Source organism: Scomber japonicus, chromosome 4, assembly GCF_027409825.1.
Source record: "Scomber japonicus isolate fScoJap1 chromosome 4, fScoJap1.pri, whole genome shotgun sequence".
Classification (NCBI taxonomy): Eukaryota; Metazoa; Chordata; class Actinopteri; order Scombriformes; family Scombridae; genus Scomber; species Scomber japonicus.
Window position 1 is genome coordinate 14725131 of NC_070581.1, and position 20158 is coordinate 14745288.

Below are 20158 nucleotides of genomic sequence, written 5' to 3' on the forward strand. Positions count from 1 at the left end.
ATTGATTCAATTCTCAAATTTTCATGAGTATATAAATACAAATATACAGTAACCAAAAGTAATATTTACAGGTACAAAAACACTTTTTGTATTATTATTATTATCATTAATAACAAAATAATGAAACACTCAAATGATACATTTAATTCTCTTACAGTATGTACAAAGTTTTTTCACACGTATGGTAGGTGTGTAGGGTGGGTGTATTCTTTCCTTTCCAGCCTCTGGGCAAAATATTTAATGCAGGCAGCATTAAAGACTGCAGCACATTTGAGTCGTTTTTATTCCTCCATATTTGGCCATTCAAGTTATATTCATTGCCAGGGAAGCTGAATTTAAAAAGTATCTTGAAAGGATTTGAAGTAGACTGTTTCAACTGGAGCTTGGCTTTATGCAGTGACTGGGCTGGGTCCACTGGGCTGGCTAACAGAGCCTCGATGCTTGGGTCCGGAATATTCTCCGATAAATGAACCGTCCTCGTTGAATTCTTCGTCTCCTTCGGCGTAGTCGACCAGACTGTCTCTGCTGACACTGTCCCCGACTGCATTCAGGGAACGCAAGCTACTGCCCTTCAGTGGCTTCTCATCACTGTCACTGCCATCAACAACAACAGAGAAGGGGGGGTCAGTGGTGCAGTGCATAAACAAACACATTGTATAGCACATCAGGCAGATGTTCAGAAGCAACACATATGACCCTAGAGACTGTGTTTGACACACAAGCACACACAGAAACACCAGTGTACAGAGCATCTACAATACATAAAGACTATTAAATGCTTGGCTGCTCTAACAGACACACACAGGCTCCCACTCAAAAAGGAAGTTCTTATGGTTTCAATACATCACTACAGGCAGTAAGCAGGGGTGGATGCAGTGGCTTCACAGCAGGAAAGGGAGCGCAAGGGAGGTGGGGAGGGCTTGCTACAATCACTTCACTAATTGCTAATTGCCAAGCCTTCAAGACCAAAGGCAATTTCAAATCTCTTTAGAGCCAGCGATGGAAATTGCCAGAGTGCAGCTCATTCCGAACAGTGAAGAAGAAGATGGGTGGGAGGTGTGTGTGTGTGTGTGTGTGTGTGTGTATGTGTGTGTATAAGTGGGGGGTGGAGGTGAAGGCTGAGATTGTGAAGGGGAGAGAGAAGAGGGGGGAAGAGGTGGGGCATATGCAATCCCAGACAAACAGCCTGTCATTCCTGGTATTCCCGAGGGGCTCACACGCAGGCCAAGGAGATTAGATGCCAATTTAAGGCTGGGCAACTGGCCAACTTGCAGGTGTCTCACTACAAGACGCGGGGTCACCTCAAAACACTGAGGATATTTTTCCTCCCTGTCCTCTTTTCTAATTCCCTAAACCGTCCATGTTTGGTAACACCTCTCTCTCCTTCAGTTTAGTATTCATACCGTCTGCGTTCCCAGATGACACTCAGGTGGCTGGTATGTGATAGTGCCATTTGCAGCACGCCTTGGTTGACACCTATGGCAAATACAAGCTCAACATTTTGAGCAGCATTTTAGCTCTGACGCGGTGGTTCAAGCCATAGAATGTAAATATGGACGACATGACAGCTCCCCCAAAAATTATGCAAAAACATCTTGATCACCCCCTGGCGGCTGGTTTCAGTATAGCTCATAAGTCCTGCCCCCTCTATGTTAGCAAATAGGACAAGGGCAAAACAAAAAAAAATTAGTCAAATCAAATTAAAAAAAAAATGGTTTGTGTCATTTTTTTTTTATGCTGATGTATGTTCATGTGCTAATTTTTCTGATACATGTTATTTTAGTTATTTGAAAACATAAAAAGGGATGATTGACAGCTGCACTCAAACCTCTTTCAGAAGAGCAACAGCAGCAGTTTTTGATGGAAGACGCTAATGTACACGGTTTCATTTTGACTACCAGCTGTTGCTGCTAGTTGCTGGCTAATTTTGGCAGGTTTACCTCTACATGCACATGCAGCTTTTCTCAGTGGCGGGACGCCTGTCTGTCAAATTGAGGGGGTGGGTCTCACAGCCCATCATCCCGGCATCCAACTCTACTGCGCAAACTCTGGTTGCAAATGACATCACATAAGAAAGATGGCAGCACTGTCCATCTTTATATATGGTCTATGGTTCAAGCTAAGATTACAAAGTGGGTCTCTTTCACATGGATTTTTAATAAACAATCTTATCAATCCTATTTCATGAGGCCGTTTACCATGCAATCCACATAAGGTCCATATTTCAGCTCTTATCAAACCCTTTTTCTCTGACGACTCTAGAGCACTGAAGATAAGTGGCTGTTATCTAAGAGCAGAGGAATGCCACAGACGCCGCAGCCCGCCCACAATGACTTTGAACACAGTGATAAAATGGGGCTGAGTGCTTTTGTGCCCCAGCTCATTCAGGACCTGGTCAGGATCCAGATCAGTCTCAGCTGCTGCCGTGAAAAGGCTTTCCTTCAGCCTCAACAAACAGGTGAAAGATGGAGTGGAGGCACATCACTGTCCAGAAGGTAATTAAATTTGTCTCGCCATTGACCCATGCTGACTTGGTTTGGGGGCAGCACAGAAACGTCAGGCGCAAGGAGGACTTTTTTTCATCCTCTTGCACCTGAAGTCGTATTTATTTTACTCTGGAGGTGTCTGTAGGAAAACTTTTTCCACATTTGCCTCCCAAATTGCACATAAAAATATGAGAAGACAAAAGCTGAGATGAGAAAAAAGGAGCAGGGGTAAAAAAAACCCCAAAAAAGAATAACAAATAAACTAGCTGAGGAAGAAATTGCATCATAATGTTGGCTATCGGCTCACTCCAGCTATGACACCTGCTGCTCTTGCAGTGGACAGTGGGTCGAGGCAGCAGAGGGCTGTCGCCAAAGAGAAATTGTCTAAAGCATAATTACCACTTGTCAGCTCCCCAGACACGTGGCATGCCAGTGGGTGGTCTATTGCCTTCAGAGATTCAAAGGGCACAAGAGAGCCCTGAATCTAGCTCTATAGCCAAGAAAACAACATCATAGTGAGGCTAAGGGCACTCTGGGGGGGGGACAGAAGTCAGAACAGCCTCATGAAACCAACCATGAGAGGCATTCTAAACAGAAACTTGCAGCCAAACATCCCCACAAGCTCATAAACACATATTTTTTGCGGCTCCTCCTGCCTGATGACTGCAATAGGAAACTTAGTACCTGGGCTAAAATCAATATCACAATGTCAGTGTGTGTGTGTGTGTGTGTGTGTATATATAAAGTCATAAAAATGATTAATTATTTTCAACATTTTTTACACATGTAAATCAAAAACTATTTTTGGTTTTGGTTTTAATTACAGCCATCTCACTATCCGTACAGCAATCATTCAGTCATTGATATTGGCTGAAACCCCTATCATCCCAACAAATATGGTCATTTTGAGATATGGTATGGTAAAAATGTACTTATTACATCTTTAAACTGTATAATCTATAAACTGGGTTGTAGACAATAGATTTTTTTTCTCTCCTGCTGAACAGAATAACAGTCTGGGCAAGAATCACAGGAATGCAATTGGCAGCAACAACACAATTGTGAGTAATCATGTTCTGAATAATATGATGACGAACAGAATCAAAGCAGACAGATGAGGCCATTTTAGGTGATGTTCTGTTGTATGTGTGCACAAACAAACACAGCATTGTCACACAGTTGCTGCAGTGCTGTCAGGCAAAATAGGATTCAGCCCATTTCCCTAAACTGTCACCGTAGCAGCTAAACAATGCAAACAATGGAAATTCAACAGTCATTATAAAGTACAACAGCTGTCTGCAAAGGTCCAGTTTTTCCACCCTTTTGCCATGCTTAGTTTATGTCTGTGTCATTGAATGTTAGATATTTCCAGTTACTGTATGTCGAGTATCAATATGTGTGTCTGCAGCAGGAGCTTCCTCCATTGCAATTAAAGTGCAGCCTGTATTTAATTCCCAAGTAAGCTGAGGCACTAAATTAACTGACAAAAACATTTCATGTTTCGGTAACCACCAGTCTCCTCAAACAGGTCTTTCTGTGTTGGAAGTGGCTAAGCTGAATAGGTTCAGTAGGCAGCTCATCTAATAGCTTAAATAGTTAATAACATTACAGCTGTTAAGAAATGTCTTGGAAACTCGAGTGGTCGCACTTGCACCAGTCAGCCAATTTTGTACAGCCATTCAAATGTACAGAAAGTCAACATGGAATATTTAAAGGAAAATGACGGTTTATCTCAATCTGATATATTTCCCATACATGTGGCCTTTGTGGCTCGATTTAAAAAGGAGAACTCATTACTTCAGTGGTGTGCTAATGTTTTGAACAATATTAGACTACCCTGTTTTTCATACTTACAACAACAAGCACTCTGTTCAGTGCTCTTTTTGGTTTGTCTGTTTGTGTGTTTTTGACCCACGATGGCCTTGTGACACCACCTCCTTTTTGTTTTTGAGTGTTGGACAGACAATTTTTTACTGAATGCTAATGTGGCCATTCAGTTGAGACTGGGGTTACTGTCATGTCTTTTTCTTATTTGTTTTTGTCAATTGCTTTACTTTTTTCTTCCTGCAGTAATAAACCAACTTTGCTACCATTTAGATATTAGACATTCATTTATTGTATGTTTGTGTACGTTTTTGGCAAACACCGAGCACAAACACACATACATGCACATTCTAGCGCACAAAATCACCTAACTATTGCGCTAACACATACGGCTGAGTGCACACAATCTTAATTCCAACTAAAGGGAAACAAGGCTTTAGTTGAGTGTTACCCACTATTTGTAACTAACTGTAACTGTGATTACCTAGCCTGTAAAATGATGAGAACATTGGCTCCTAGGCTGATCCTGGTAAAGCTCATGAATGCAAGCTTTGCTTTTGGGATGGGAGAGAAAAAAGTATTACTGTGACACATAACACATGAGTTTCTTATTAAGATAATATTTAACATATGGTTGTTAGATGAATGTTGCCACAACACAATGCATTTCAACGAGATAATATCCTGAGAACACCTTGGCACTGCAGCTTTCCTCTGCAGAGCAGGAGTACAGCTCACCTGTATTCACAGAAGGTGTCATCATTCATTCCCTGTGACACCATGTCAGGGTGGAGGTCTTCCTTCTCTTTCACTGCAGGAGGGGCAGAACAGGCATTTCAGTAACATTGTGAAAGATCAGGACTTTCATCGATAGATATGATTAAATATTACATGTACTGTTGGGAAACATAATCATTTATAATGCTTTAAATTCAAACAACTATAAAGCTTTATATCTGTAACATTTTCCAAAGGGAAATAACTCAGTAACGCCTTTTGTTATTTTTAATGAACTTCAGTGATTTTCTGTCGGGCAATGCTTGGAAAGTAGAGCAAAAGCAAATCTCAATATTTGTGCTTGAATGAAATGAACTTTTACTTTACAACACCTAAGTGTATGTAAGAGATGGAATTCAAAAGCTTTTGATAAGAACTAAATATGACTGTGTAAACATTATATCAAGTCTGTACACTGAAAGCCTCTCTCCTGTGTGTCTGCACAAAGTGCAACACATCAGCTCTTTGTGTAAATACGTGTTAAAAAAAAATCCCAAAAATATGCTATGCTTTCGAGAGAGACAAAAGATTTCATGAAAAGAGCTGGCTGGGCAAAGGGGGAGTCCAAAAGAGGTGATGAAAAATTCAGTGCTTCACGTCAAAAGCTACTGCAGGCAAAGAAATAGAGTGGTGGGGAGAAGACGGGAAAGCAGGTTGAGAGGAGAGAAACCAAGCAAGGGGACACTTTGCAGGTAGCTACCACTGTGAGACTGAATTTGGCTCTGATACAAGGCAGCATAAAGGTGCAGGGAAATGGCCCACAGGGTCTGCACAGGTGAGGGTTTTGAAGAACAAAGCCACCTGATTCCCACTCATCTGACAAGGTATGTAATCAGAGGTACCATGCAGAGAGCAAATTATTTCACATACAGCAAAAACTACACACATTACCAGTGCATTTTGGAGTTAAATGCATAGGTCCAACATGCATGCATAATGCATTTCCAAACAGGGTGGGGGGTCAGGGTTGAGGTGCTTTGCACGTTCTTTCAGGAGGTCAACCAAAATCACATCAGAGTCAAATCAAGCACTGGTGATCATTAAAATTTTAGAAATAATTAAAATGCATGTTACCAAATCAGACTGTTATCTTCTACTTGTACATTTCAGGATTTTCATTTTGGTTCACTTCCTGAAGTGGAACGACATGAGGACCCAACCCTGGTCAAAGACTAACTGACCTTTATCCATGGAGAACATGTCTTGTCGCTGGGGCGGCGGCGTACCTGCATACTTGCCACCTTTGTTTCTCCGCACAAAGCAAGCCATGAGTGCAACAAGGGTGAGGAGTGCCACAGCACACATGGTCCCAATAACCCAGCCCTGGGTCGAGAAGTTCCTCTGCTGACCTGCCATACCTGAGGATGAAAAAAACCCAAAAAGACAGAGAGCTCAAAGATAAATTTTACACACACTGGCCTATTTGTATATTTGTCTATTTGTATAACAATCCCCTCAAGTGCTCCTCATACAACTTTATCTTTGACTCAAAATAAAAAACCATGATGTATTCAATTTTGAGAGGATATTCTCATGTCGTATTTGGCTCACATTCCCTTCAGCTACAACACTCTGTCTCCTCTGAAAGAATATGAGATAGAAAGGCAAAAACAATGTAGTAAACAGTGCAGAGATGCAACAAACTCACACATTCACCACACTCGATACCCAGTTGTCAATGATATGCCGGCATTGTTATGGCAGACTAGAACCTAAATCACTCAACTCTATTGACTGTGACCCCTTTCTCTCTTCTCACCTTTGACCCGTGTCTGGATAACGTCTTCGAAAATGCTAGCATTATCGAGCAGGCTCTTGGACATGAGGCGCACCGTGTACACCGTTCCAGGTTTGAGCCCATCAATAACGTGGAAACTTTGAGAAGTGTTAACAGCCTCTGAAATCCGCCAGTTACCATCACCTACACAGTGAAGCACAAGAAGTGCACAAGCAGCAAGTCTGTATTAGAATTCATACTATCGAAAGCCGTTGCCGAGTTAGAGTGTTAAGTTATTGCATTTATTTGTGTTGACCTATGTATAATGTTAAATACATCTTAATACAATGTGTTGTGGCAATGATAAAGAGGAAATGATGAAGGTAGCCATGCAGACATCAGCTGGTGTACTGTATATGCTGACTTATAATGTATTTTTTAGATGTTTACATAAAGCCTTCCCAGTTGCACCTAAACACCTAAAATTTCTACCAATGTTTAGCAAGGCGGAGATGGTGAAAGAAGCTTACGGTTATTCATATAAGCCACATAAAGCTGCGAATTCTGCTGTTCCTCTCTGGCAGTCCAGCTGATTTTGGCAAAGGTGTCACTCACATAAGAGCTTATGTTCAACAGGGCTGGAACTGATAAAGAGAGAAGAAATAGGGGGAGGAAAATAGGGAGGAAAGGAAAACACAGACAGCCACAGAGAAAAGGAGAAAAAACGCAGGAAAAGAGGATTAGCAGAGGCAAATAGGATCCCCCCGCAGCTTGAGAACAGTGCAGCTAGCAGAAACCCTTCAAGACGACAGTTCAAAAGGCGATGCTGGGACCCAGACTTAATTGAGTGAAGCTGGATTTTTGCTCATAAAGAGTAGATATAGAGATGGTGGGCGAGAGTGACATCTAGTCTTCACTCTCTCTTAAGCAAAGCTGGCATTTCCTGACGGCCCCCTGCCTTGAGCGGATATCTGAATAGATTGAAGCGAGTCCATGTCTCGAATCTCATTGTTAGTTGAAAGTTCAGGTACATCAAGATGAGATCACAAGGATATCATTGGCTGTGCATGTGTGAGTGGGAGCTATATACCTAGAGGAGGATGAGTAGAATTGTCTCGGATAGAGCTGGGAAAGGAGAGAGAGCAGTTGTGGCCTAGAATAAAACAGAAGCCTCAGATGTTAGATTCCTGTTACCGTACTGTCAGGTCTAATACTTTATTGTGAAACAAGTAGGCTCTACAAACTACACAAAGGCAGGATTGTTGGAGCTACTGGGAAAACTGATGGGGGTAACTGTGAAAGTCCACTGCATCTAATTATAAACACACTATAATTATAGCAGGGTCAAGGTCAACACAATAAATCTGAATTGTAAATTCAAACTTCAATGGATATTTGCTGACACAAAATGTTTACAGTTTGAATTTTGGAAAATCTTTCCTGAATTGGTATAAAGGAATTACCCAAAGGAATTATGCTTGTTTAACTAACTATAAGCGACAGCTACTCGCCACACCAACACACCAACACACCTATGACCTTGTCTACTTCTATTTCTATGTTAGCAAGCTGCAGCGGCTGCAGGCGGTGATACATACTGCTCTGAACAGAGGCCACAGCTGTAGTCAAAGACAAATCTTCAGAGGGATAAAAAGAAAATGAAATACAGTAGAATATTAGAGATATATGGAAAGCCAGCTTTAAGGTTTATACACCAGGCACATACACAGACACTTGCATAGGGATATGTGACTGCACACACACTGAGACACACAAATATGTGGGCAATGCATCCTCACAGTGCAACCACATGCAGTTGGATGCATCGTTTGTTGGTGGTGTTTTTTCACTGAGCACCAAAAAGAAATAAACATAAACAAGTAGATAAAACGTACAAATATTAACTAGAATTTGACTATGTTACGTCTCTATAATGACGAATGAAGTGTACTTATAGAACTTAACTGTAATGTCGATGACACTAATGTCCCTGGTAGCAAAGCACCGGGGTCAGCTCTATGTTCCCACAGCCCAGTGTTTCCACATTTCTAACTTTCTTTTCAAAATTAGGTCCTATGTTCCCACAGGGTTAGGGTTAGGGTTATATTTTACAATTGCATCCTTTACATTCACCCTCCAAAATTTTCCCCACACTCGTCCGGGTCTACGGCAACCAGTGTCACATGTGAATCTTTTCGGCCCAAGTGGGAAACAAACCCCAGTCTCCAGCATGATAGTCAGGCATCAGCAGATGACCTGTGACCCCTACGTGGTTAGGCCATGTTCATGTTACTGGGCTGTGGTGGACCCACTACTGCTTCACTTTGGATTTATAAAGTAGTAGGAGGGCCACAACAACTAACATATAGCCAGTGATGACATTCATCAGGTGTGTGGTAGTACAAAGGTAACGATATTGTAACCCTAGTTCTATAGACTCAGGCCCAGGCAGCTACCCATTAATCCTGCTGCTCATATGCTGTCTGCTGAACTTGGTGGTTTCTAGATAAGTGAGGGGCAGCAAGACACTGCTTTATATATGGTGTGAGATACATATAATTGGAAGGCGCATCTTGATTGGCTGGTTATATACATACAAATTTGTGTGATTGGAGGAAAGTATTGCCCATAGAGTCCAATACAGGGCTCTGCCTGTGCTTAAAGAACTAGGGTTACAATATTGTCACTTTTGTTATGGCTGTCGTACACCTGTCTCTTCAATGCCTCCCTCCAAATGAGCCCAATTTGTTGTAATTGGTTAGCTGCCAGCTCCAGAGGCCACGTAAACAGACAAGCTTTTACTTCTTTTTCTTTTTCTTTACTCAACTTTACTCAACAATGTCAGCTTCTCAAGTCCATGTTTGAAGAACAACCTCAGCAACAAACACTATGGAATGGACGGCATATGTTATATATGTTATATGTGGGCATGTGCGAACAATCTGATGTCCATTCAATGGGGAAGTCGAGGTCATAATATAAACAAAGCGGCGTTTTCACACAGGTTAATGTCAAGTTTTGGACCTTTTTTGGAACATAGACCTCTGACATTATTGCAGTATATAAATTACAGAATATCCCAAAAAGCATGATATAAGACAAAAAAACTGCAACACAATGCAAAACCATGTCCTGTTATCTTCAGCATGATTTTTTATAGCTAGTAGCTACACAGTCATTATGTAGCTTTATCATGAGCATTTTTCCTTTAAGACATGACTGCAACTAGAAAGTGTCTTTAATAAGTGTGAAATGATAGTGTTAACGGTCATACAGTAGATTTAGTTTGGGGAAATGTGTCACTTCCTGTATACATTTTGTACATTTAATTAGATGTTTAAATGTTTTTATTATGTTGTTATTGGTCCTTAGTCTTTTATGTGAATATAATGCAAGTTTATGATGTAGCTATTACTGTTGTTGTGATAAAGCATGTTTGTAATTTCCCTGTGTTTGTGTGTGTGTGTGTGTGTGTGTGTGTGTGTGTGTGTGTGTGTGTGTGTGTGTGTGTGTGTGTGTGTAAATGTATACATGTAGTTGCTTATATTAGTAATATGTAATATTGTTAACCATTTATGAACTCTCTGCTCTGACAGCTGAATCCTGGGCTGATTGCAATGAAGATGAAACCATCCCTTTCTAACTGAACTTTTTCAAACACTGAGTTCAAACCATTAGCAAACAACTTGGGTGTTCAAATACTCTGTCACAGAGCAAATAATTTAATCTCTGGAGGGGCTGGTTATTTTTGTGTGACTAGAGGTATATGCTCTTCTGTGCTTTTTGTCTAGTTTGCAACCCGCTTTATCTCTGCTGCTTTTGTTATCTCATGAGAGCTGATGGAGAAAAATAGATATTTTTTTCTCTGTCTGCCACACTCTTCTGCTACGGCTGTTAGCTGTTCTCTCAGTTTTTACTGCTCCTCTTTCTCACAGACATTTCACCCCATCCTTCTATGTTTTTTTTTTCTGTCTCACACTTCAGCCACTCTCTTCACATTACAGGGTTTTCAAACAAAGACACGTGGACACACATATCTACTGATACCTCTATGGCTGTTTTTTGTTCTGCTATGCCATTCTGTAATTTGTCAAATTTTTAGCCAGACAACCGTTTATCCTTACTAAATGGCAGTACACATTAAAAGCTCATTCAGTCACAAAGATGAAATCTAAAAAGAAAATTTCAAAGCCATTCATTTCACTGTCACTCCATCACTCCCTGTTAATGTCTCTAAATTCATGGTGCTGCTGCTCCGTGCTATTGGCATCTATAAATCTACTTTGCTGCTTTGTGACTAACATGCCCTGAGGACAGTGCTCCTAAACAGAACCATTTTATCTCCCAGAGAGCCTTCTACTCAGCCGTATTTACAAACAATGAATCTAATGGCTCTCAGGCTGGATGTCCACCAACAAAATAGAGAGCCTCTCAGAGGAAATATAAAAGCCAGAGGAGAATGAATAACCTTTTTTAAAACATCAGAGATAGCGAACAGATATGTTCTTATGCGTTCATATATCAATACTGCCAAGTATTGGGAGCTAGAGAAGAGTTTTCAGGAACTTTGAACTGTCAGGCTGGCAGTAACACATACATAGGGTCTGTCCCAACACTTACACTTACAGTCTGAAATCTTTCATGTAAGTGCACGTTCTCACAACACAATTCACTGTACTATATTGCAAAACATCAGTCCATCTGTTAGCAGTTGTGCACTCAAAGGCAGGTTATAGGACTGACAAAATTTAACAAAAAATAATAGTTATGGCAGAACAACCACAGATGGTCATCACCTAATATTAACAATCTCTTCTTCTTGATAAGACTGATAAGTGTAATATTGCATATCTGAATGCTGTCCAAAGAAACATTAAATATCATATCTATTATCACACAGTTTGAGCACTATATTCCACAAAGTAAAGAATCTTGCACTAAGGACTACACGTCTTTGTAAGCAGTGGTATTGATGTCTAAGGACCACACCAGCATCTAAACTAATGGACCTTATATATACATACTGTTGAATGTGCTGCAGTTAAGCAGCTAATTATTTAGCCTACCAACTAATGTTAGCAGTGCACATTTCCCCAGTGAATGCATGTTCTTTATTCAATCAACAAGATAAGGTGCAGGACAAGACATATGTTCATGTTTGTTACATGCTTGTACGATAAGAAAGAGACTTTAGCAGGAAAGCTCCTATGTGGATTGATGTTTAGAGTTTAGGTTTTTGATTTTTTTTTTCTCAAATTAGGACATAGAACTTAAGTGATTTATGGAGCAGATATATAACAAAGTGCATTATATAAAGTTAGTAGGCCCTACAAACCAGCAAGGCAGTTATTATATAATTCATGAAGAATTACAGTATTTGATCCTGTCTCATTGACTATCGCCAGTTTTGATAGAAGAATTTAAAAGGGGACCAAAATATTTGTATTAGCAATAGTACTGACCCTAATGTTACTGAATTCATAGAATGTATACAACATTGATGTAGCTACACATTAGCATTGTAATATATACAGTACTAGTCATATCACAAGGATATGACTCTGTTTGTCATCATTATTGTGCTTTTTGGTGTCTATTTTTGGAAGTAAAAACATCAGAGAAATCACAGTGGCTGCTGTGGCAGGAGGTAGAGTGGATCGTGCACTAATCAGCAGTCTGATCCCTGATCCTCCAGTCCATGTGTCGAAATGTCCTTGGTCAAGATGCTGAACCCCAAATTGTTCTTGATGGCTGTGCTGTGAGTGTTCGGGAGTGTGTATGAATGATTAGACTCCTCCTGATGAGCAGTTTGGCACCTTGCATGGCAGCCTGCCATCAGCATATGAATGGTGAATGGTTGAATGTGGCTTGTAGTGTAAAAGCTTTTTGAGTGATTGGAAGACTAGAAAGGTGTTTTATACGTTCAGTCCATTTATCATTTACACTTTAGAATAGCATAACAGAAGCTAAAGCAGAGGTTTTGTTCTCTGAAATGATTAGCTCATTAAAATACTCAGTGAGGCTGGCTCAGTGGCTGAGAAAGTTGACAACCTGAATAACTACCTGATGGACACCCAAGGTCATTTAAAGGTTGTGTGACACTCCATTATTACTGTTTATCAAATCTATTTCAGAGCTAAAGAGATAATTTAGGGTGAAAAAATGGAAATGGAGAAAAGCAGAACTGGAGGTCCATGTTTAATTTATGAAGAGCCCATAACTAATTATCATAAGATTGTATGCACTGCAAGTCAAGCCCATTTCTCTAGGATATTCAGAGAAAACTAGGGATTTTCTAGTGCATTGTTGTCTATAGTTGATCAGCTCTTAATATCTGTCCTGACCTCTGATATTTACTGTATACTATACATACTTGTGATCATTTCAGCCTCACTTAGGTTTGTAAGTGTAATCCATATGCTGTTTTTATAAATTATAAGCCCATGTCTTTGAATCCAAACTATGCTTTAGATCACATATCAATGGAATTACCAAAATCAGGTTTACGTGTATATGTCAAACTATGTGAGAAGTATAGCCAGGGTACAGATTTCACTGGTCTTCTTTAAATGTGTATTTAATGGATAAAAAGTACTCACAATTCTGCTGCTAGACTTTAAAACAAAACTATAAGAGGAAGCCTTAAAATTCCAGTTTTATATTAACTAAACTGTCTCCCTGTATCCTTTAGAAACTTTTCAAACAAAGTCATTTTACTTTATTATAAAGCACTAAAGTGCTCAGGACCGGCCTAAACTGCAGACTCCCTGTTGCTTTATGTGCCTTCATGTTCACTTGCATTCCCTGCTGCAGTTAGATGCACACACAATCACTGTCATATGAACACTGGAGATGCTCATTTTTATATGCAAACTGTCGAATAGCATTCTCAAATATATTAGGGAGGCAATCTCTAAGCAGCAGCTTAAAATATAATATACCTCATGAACCAATATTTTAAGTTGCATTCCTTCCACTACTTGGTATCTTATTTTCTATTTTATTTAAAGAATTTTTTTTTACTAGAGACAATTCAGAGTGCATGGTTACATAAACTGAGAACTCCAGCTGAATCAGAATAATCAAAAGAGTATTTTCATCCATCTATGCTTAACATTCATTTCTTTCAAATAAATTAAATCCAGTTGTCCACATTTGGAACACTGTATTAGCATAAAAAAGTTCCCAAGCCTAGAAAATCCTGAGACCGTGTAAAGTGAATTCAGACTTTTTCTTCTAAACACATTAAATAGGTCCTAAATGTATTTCTAAAAAAGGTGTAAAAAGCATTTCAACCATTTAAATTTGAATTGTGGAGCTAGGCATCACAAACTGTTTCAAGATCACCGCTGCGTTAGCATAAACCTGCCCCTGCTGCTGTAGAGGTATAAAGACATTCAGCGCACACTACTACTACTACAGTCTACAGTTAGCCAGTTAGCTGAGTTAGTTGCCGAGTTAGCCGCCGAGCTAGCTGCAGAAAGCTCTCAGACATAGCGTCCATGTTTCTGGTAGAAGTGGTGACTTTGATTGACAGGTGACACTTGGTAGGGGGCGGGGTTTCAGCGAACTCGGCTGGTACTCCCACAACGTTTGGGAGCAGAGAAAGAGGCTGATTTTTTTTTCTTTGAAGCCTAATTTCATATATTTGGCGATTTTTTTGATCATTCAAGTTTGGCAGGGTGGTTAACAACACACTTTTCTGTGGTATGTCAAACTCAGAACACATATTTATTCTTACTTTACACGGACTTTAAGCTTGTACAACACTGGAGGGGCACTTATTACTTATTATTATAAATGATGTATACTGCACTGTTTATTCCTAGTCAATTTTGTGTACCGCTATGCACCATAACAACACCACGTCAAATTCCTTGTATTGTAACCTGTTTACCTACCTGGCAATAAAGTTAATTGTGATTCTATTTAACCACACTAGTATCCCATGGTGTGCTGATTTCATCTACTCACGTGGTTGACTGATGGTGCTGCTCTCCTGGGTCTGCAGAGGTCCACAGCCTACTCGAGTGCAGGCACTGAGGTGGAAGCGGTAGAGGCTGCCCTCCTCTAAGCCCTGAAGCTGACACTGGGTGGTGTCAGCCCCAGTGATGTTCATCTCCTGGGAATCAATCACCTCCAGTGAGGTCTCATTAACTATACAGGAAGGAGAAAGATGTCATGTCAGTTTATGTGGCTTGAGTGAGCCTAGAACAGATAAACGCCAAAAAAGTCATCAATGTTGGATGTTGTATATTAATGGGACACAATTATAATGAGGGTCAATAGTAGAGGGAGGAGGAAGATGAAGAGATGTCATGCCAGCTCATGTGGAAAGTGAATGCAGCAGATACATGTCGTGACAGGTGAGCTGAGGAGGAATACATTATGAAGAAAGGCGAGGGGAGATGAAACGATAGGATTGAGAGCTCAAGAGGAGAGGGGGTAAAGAGTGTAAACAAGTGGCAATGTATAAAAAGAGGAGTGGGAGGAGAGAAGGAAAAAGAAAAATCAATGGGGGAGAAATGGGAAAGAAATGATGGAGGGAAATCTGAAATAACAAGTGTGTAAAAAAGAAGAAAATCACAGGTGCAGCTGGAAAATGAAGAAGGAAGACAAAGGGGAAAAAGAAAAAAAATTAAACATAAAGTGGAAGCGGTAGAAGGAAATCAGAAGAGTAGCAATCACAAGCAGCATAACGTATCACCAAACATGCATTATAGATCAAAGTACAGTATGTGTGCAGACTGTAGAAAGCAACACATTTCTCCTGCAACCGCCCTCGTTGATGTCATTACTATGCCAATGTGGAAATGCAGGTGAGAGCTGCTGAATACATGCCAAGCCTGTTGTGCCGCTATGGAAAATTGATGTTTGTTTGTAGCACAAAACACTGGATATTTAATGTGCTTCTGAACACCTTCAGATTATTCATTGACTAATTATACACGGCACTTTCATTACTCAACTAGATGTGCAGGCTGTGCATGTAGTACACCATGTAATATTTTAGTCATGGAATTAACAAAAAGCTAAATTTTAAATACACTTGAGTTACATGGTGAATCAATTCAAACATAAAGCCTCCAACACCCACAGGCTGCATTGTGTGGGAATATCTGTGTAAAGTCTGACATCTGATATGGGAAAAAGCAGAAAGGAGAGGGGGACAGAGTGTATTGAAGGGCTGGCCAGACTCTGTGGGTGCTGAGGGAGGCGGCAAAGGGCTCTCTCTGCCTTCACAATTCACACAAAAGACTTCAGAAATGTCAGCCAACGAGAGTGTAGGCTTTAAAAAAAGAGAAGAAAAAAAAGCCCCTCACTCATTTGTTCACCCTAACATAGAGGTGGGGTTTTTTGCCAGAAGAAAGGCTTGTGAGTGATAAATACCAAAGAAATTGTGGAAAAGGCACAAATAACATTGGTTTGAATGATCATTTCGGAAAAGAATCTGCAGCCCAGGAGGATATGAGATAAGAAACACAGAGGAAACCATAATCTAAAGTAGTTTGCACAATTGGGCTGTTGCTGACCATTGTGTAGTGTTCAGAATTAAACACTGCCACCTAGTGTCTGATATGACAATATAAGAAAAGAAAGGGGGGTAGGTGAGAGTGCATCCGGATTGTTGTCAGGTTTATCAAACGTGCATCAAACCCCTGTATGTTCAGTATGTCTGAGCAACCTCCACTGCACATCCTACCCCCTTTTCTCAACTATTTTCCACTGGCACTGTAGCTACACTCCTGCTTACACTTCGCCTGTAACACCTCATAGACAGACTGCAGACAGAGGAATAAGCCACAGCTAAATGTACTAATGAAAGAAATCCCGCAGAGTCTGCACTGTGTTAAGACAGTGAGTAATTAGTCATAAAACATTGTGTGTGTACATACTGAGGTGGTACTGCAGGAGATAACCAGTGAGGATGCCGTTTGACTCCAGCGGTGGGCCCCATACCAGCAAAATAGAGTCTTTCTGGGCATTTGAAGTAGTCAAGATGGGCACTTGCTCAGGAACTGTGAAAATGAGAGTAATGTTAATGCACCTACTGCATAGATATTTTACAAGCAGCTTTTTGATTTGATTGAGTGCCAGTTTGTTTTGAAGTTTAATTATTTTTTAGGATCCTTGAATCAAGACAGTCTTAACTAAATAATGAGGGATTTATTTGTCTCCAGTCACATATATTTTCTTGCTTGTGTTTTTTCACCCTGCATTATACTGATTTACACACTGTTGCAATAATTTGTCAGTTTACCTGTTTTAAGTAGCTTTGTCATGTCACAAGGGTGAAAAACGGAGTCATACTATCACACTGCTTACTAGCTTTAATAACCTCCTGTTTCTCACTGGCTCTATAAGGGTAAACATTGTGACATATGGCATATGGGCTTTTGTTCAAATTCCTTGTCTCTTTGTCTGACTCAATTTAAAAGACTGCCTCATCTACTGTAGATGTTGTGTGTTTTATGTTTGTGCCATCCCCCACACCTTACCTCCCTCCGGTGTATTGAAGGTGACCGGATCACTGTTGGGCCCATTGCCCTTCTTGTTGAAAACGTTGACAGTGAGTCTGTACTCAGAAAACGGCTTGAGGCCAGGCACAATGGCATGACTCCTCTTCCCAGGGAAGGACAGGGAGTGACGCTCATCCAAAATCTTGTTAGGATTTAACAGACTTCGCTTTCTCAACCAGTGAACCTGTGAGAGGGGAGAAAGGAAAATGATAAGAAACACGTCTGAATAGACCGTAGAAAGGAGGAAGAAGACAGAACAGCGAGATAAAATATGTTGAGGAGCAGTAATTAATTACAGGTTTCACCTGATCTGATATCTGACATCACCTACAAAATGTGAATTTCAGATGTACCTTGTTTCAGCTCAAGTGATAGTATGTGATAAGTAGCTACTTCACAGAATTGTCATTGTTACTCTGTTAATCATTGTGTTGATTTTTGCATTTCTGGATTCAGTATCTGACAGTATACCCATTAATATTGTTTCTGCACTTATGGGTTGAAAAAAGCAAAATATTGGAGGAGAAAGGCGTCTCTTTCCTGAGATGCTATCTTTGGTTATCACACACTGAAGACAAATGCATAACAAAAGTGTACTAATTATAGCAAATAAAGGATTTAAGCAAAATCTTTCACAGTCAAAGAAATAAAATCAAATACAATAAAATCAAATTATATAAATACAAAAAGACTCCAGAGAAAATATACAAGGGTAACACTCTTAAGAGTCAAAATAAAACATAAAATACCACATGCTATCCAAATGCCTGTCTGAACAGATGGATTTTTAGCTGCCTTTTATAAGAGTCCACAGTATCCAAGGCCCTCAAGCTTATTGAGAGACTATTACAAAGCTGCGGGGCTGCCGAGTTGAAAGCACAATTTCCTCGAGTCTTAAAATGTGTCCGAGGTACACTTTGAAAAAACCCTGAGTAAAGGACCTAAAGGCTCGGTTCATGTTCCGGTTCAGGTCAGCATCTTAATGTGAGTGTCAAAACTCATTGATTTGTCAGTAATCACAGCGAGATTATGCAGACAAGACTGCAGAGCTCAAAATAAGGCATTAATCGATGAGTGAAGATTATGGTTATTACTTTCTCTAAACTGTGATCTGAGCACATATTTTGATTATAGTAATAACTATCATTCACTCTCGACAGTTAATAGCATTTTCCTCCAGTTATTATTGATAATTTAGTAAATGAAAACCTACTAGTAAATCTACTTTTAACAAAGTTGTACCAACTGAAGCTCTTTATCTTTTTAGACCAGTATTAACAAGTGATTGATGCCAACCTTTGTGCCAGTAATTACTGCATAATTACCAATTCTGTATTGGGTTATCATACGTTATGCATGTTTGTACATTACTTCTACAATCAAATTTCATTCATATGCCATTACTGTTTTCTAAAATATAATATAAAAATCATTTCTACCCCCAAAGAGTTCTCAGACAGTGTTTCAACAATAAGAACTTACATCGTATCCCCTTAGATGACCTCTCAGTGTGGCAGTTGGAACCGGGGACCAGCTTACTCTCAGAACAGTGGTGTTGATCACCTCCACCGCTATATCCCGGGGTGCTGCAGAAGGAACTGAGAAACACATGGAGGGAAGGTCAGGAATACAGACAAACAAACAGCAGGCTACCTTTGCAGAGACTCTTTAGCACTACCATAAAACATGTATGAAGGAAGACATTTGGAAAATAAATGCTTGCAGACACAGTAAAACAACAACAAAAAAAGCCTAATTTAATGGTCTGAGGCTGTGCAGAAGCTATCCATTTCTGGTTAAGGTGGTAAACAAAAACACTGATACTAATATTAGCACAAAAACCACAAAATATATTTTCAGCTGACCACCTGATAAACCAGCCCATCCATTCAAAGTTGCCTCTTTCTATGAGCAGTGAAAAAAACAAAAGCAAACAAATAACACAACAAATACACAACATGAAATTATTCTAAATATATGCTCTGCTCTACAAGTAACTGTCCTGGTAGGAAATGATAGGAGCACAGCAGCAGACACAAGAGACAGAAGCAGCCATCGTGCCTCAGTAGGCCTACAGCGTAAAGCGTGCCATGATCTGTCAAATCTCCAACAGCCTCTGAAACAGAAGTGGAAATTTGACATCCCTCTGCACTACAAAGGTTATCGGCCGCCTGCTGAATTTAGCAAAGGTGTGTTGAAGAGGGGGGGTTTCAGAGGGGAGGAAATTACTACTGCACACTTGCATGGGGTTAAAACCATGGTCTACAGGGAAAAAAATGAAAGAACTTAACCTGACACATTTTCCCGCAGACAATGCCAAAAGACAACTGAAGATAGGGTGGCATACGGTAACACAAAAAGTTCAGAGTAAGTCATGCGCAAAACAACAGCTATGTGTTCTAGTTCTGGTTCAGGGCAGGGCATTTAAATGAAACAGCAGAACAAAAGCGAGACAGATATAAACATTTTATATCCAGATATTGTGAATCAAACACCTTAATGATGTGAATACATGAAGTAGAGGAAGTAATATTACATCTATAACTCACCATCTTCTCCAGAGTAACCTGTAACAATTTTAGGTTCTGGTCCCCAGCCATCGCTGTTCCTGCTCTGAATTTTGACCTCATATGGGATGAAAGTGGATGTGTTCCTCACGACAAAGGAGTGTCTTTTGACCAGATGCTCTTTCCAGACGTCTTCCAACCCCAATTTCCTGTAGCTCACCTTGTACTCAAGACCTGGGCCGTTGTGTTCGATAGGCAGCAGCGGCTGCAATAGGACAATGCAGTGATGATAATCTTTCATGTATGATGCTTTCATGTAATAATAGT

At 40.1% G+C, this 20158-nt stretch overlaps 1 protein-coding gene across 1 annotated transcript in view; it reads right to left on the reverse strand.

The window, feature by feature from the left end:
- Positions 1–252: 252 nt before the first annotated feature.
- The window catches only part of LOC128356750 (neural cell adhesion molecule L1-like protein), a 34690-nt gene continuing 14784 nt past the window's right edge, over positions 253–20158 (reverse strand). Inside the window, exons 17-26 of the mRNA XM_053316876.1 lie at positions 19874–20096; positions 18807–18922; positions 17304–17508; positions 16701–16823; positions 14779–14961; positions 7335–7448; positions 6847–7008; positions 6314–6445; positions 5049–5121; positions 253–594 (exon numbers count right to left, since the gene is read on the reverse strand). Coding sequence (XP_053172851.1) covers positions 390–594; positions 5049–5121; positions 6314–6445; positions 6847–7008; positions 7335–7448; positions 14779–14961; positions 16701–16823; positions 17304–17508; positions 18807–18922; positions 19874–20096 — 1536 coding nt within the window. The 3' untranslated portion in view covers positions 253–389. The remainder of the gene's footprint in view (positions 595–5048; positions 5122–6313; positions 6446–6846; positions 7009–7334; positions 7449–14778; positions 14962–16700; positions 16824–17303; positions 17509–18806; positions 18923–19873; positions 20097–20158) is intronic.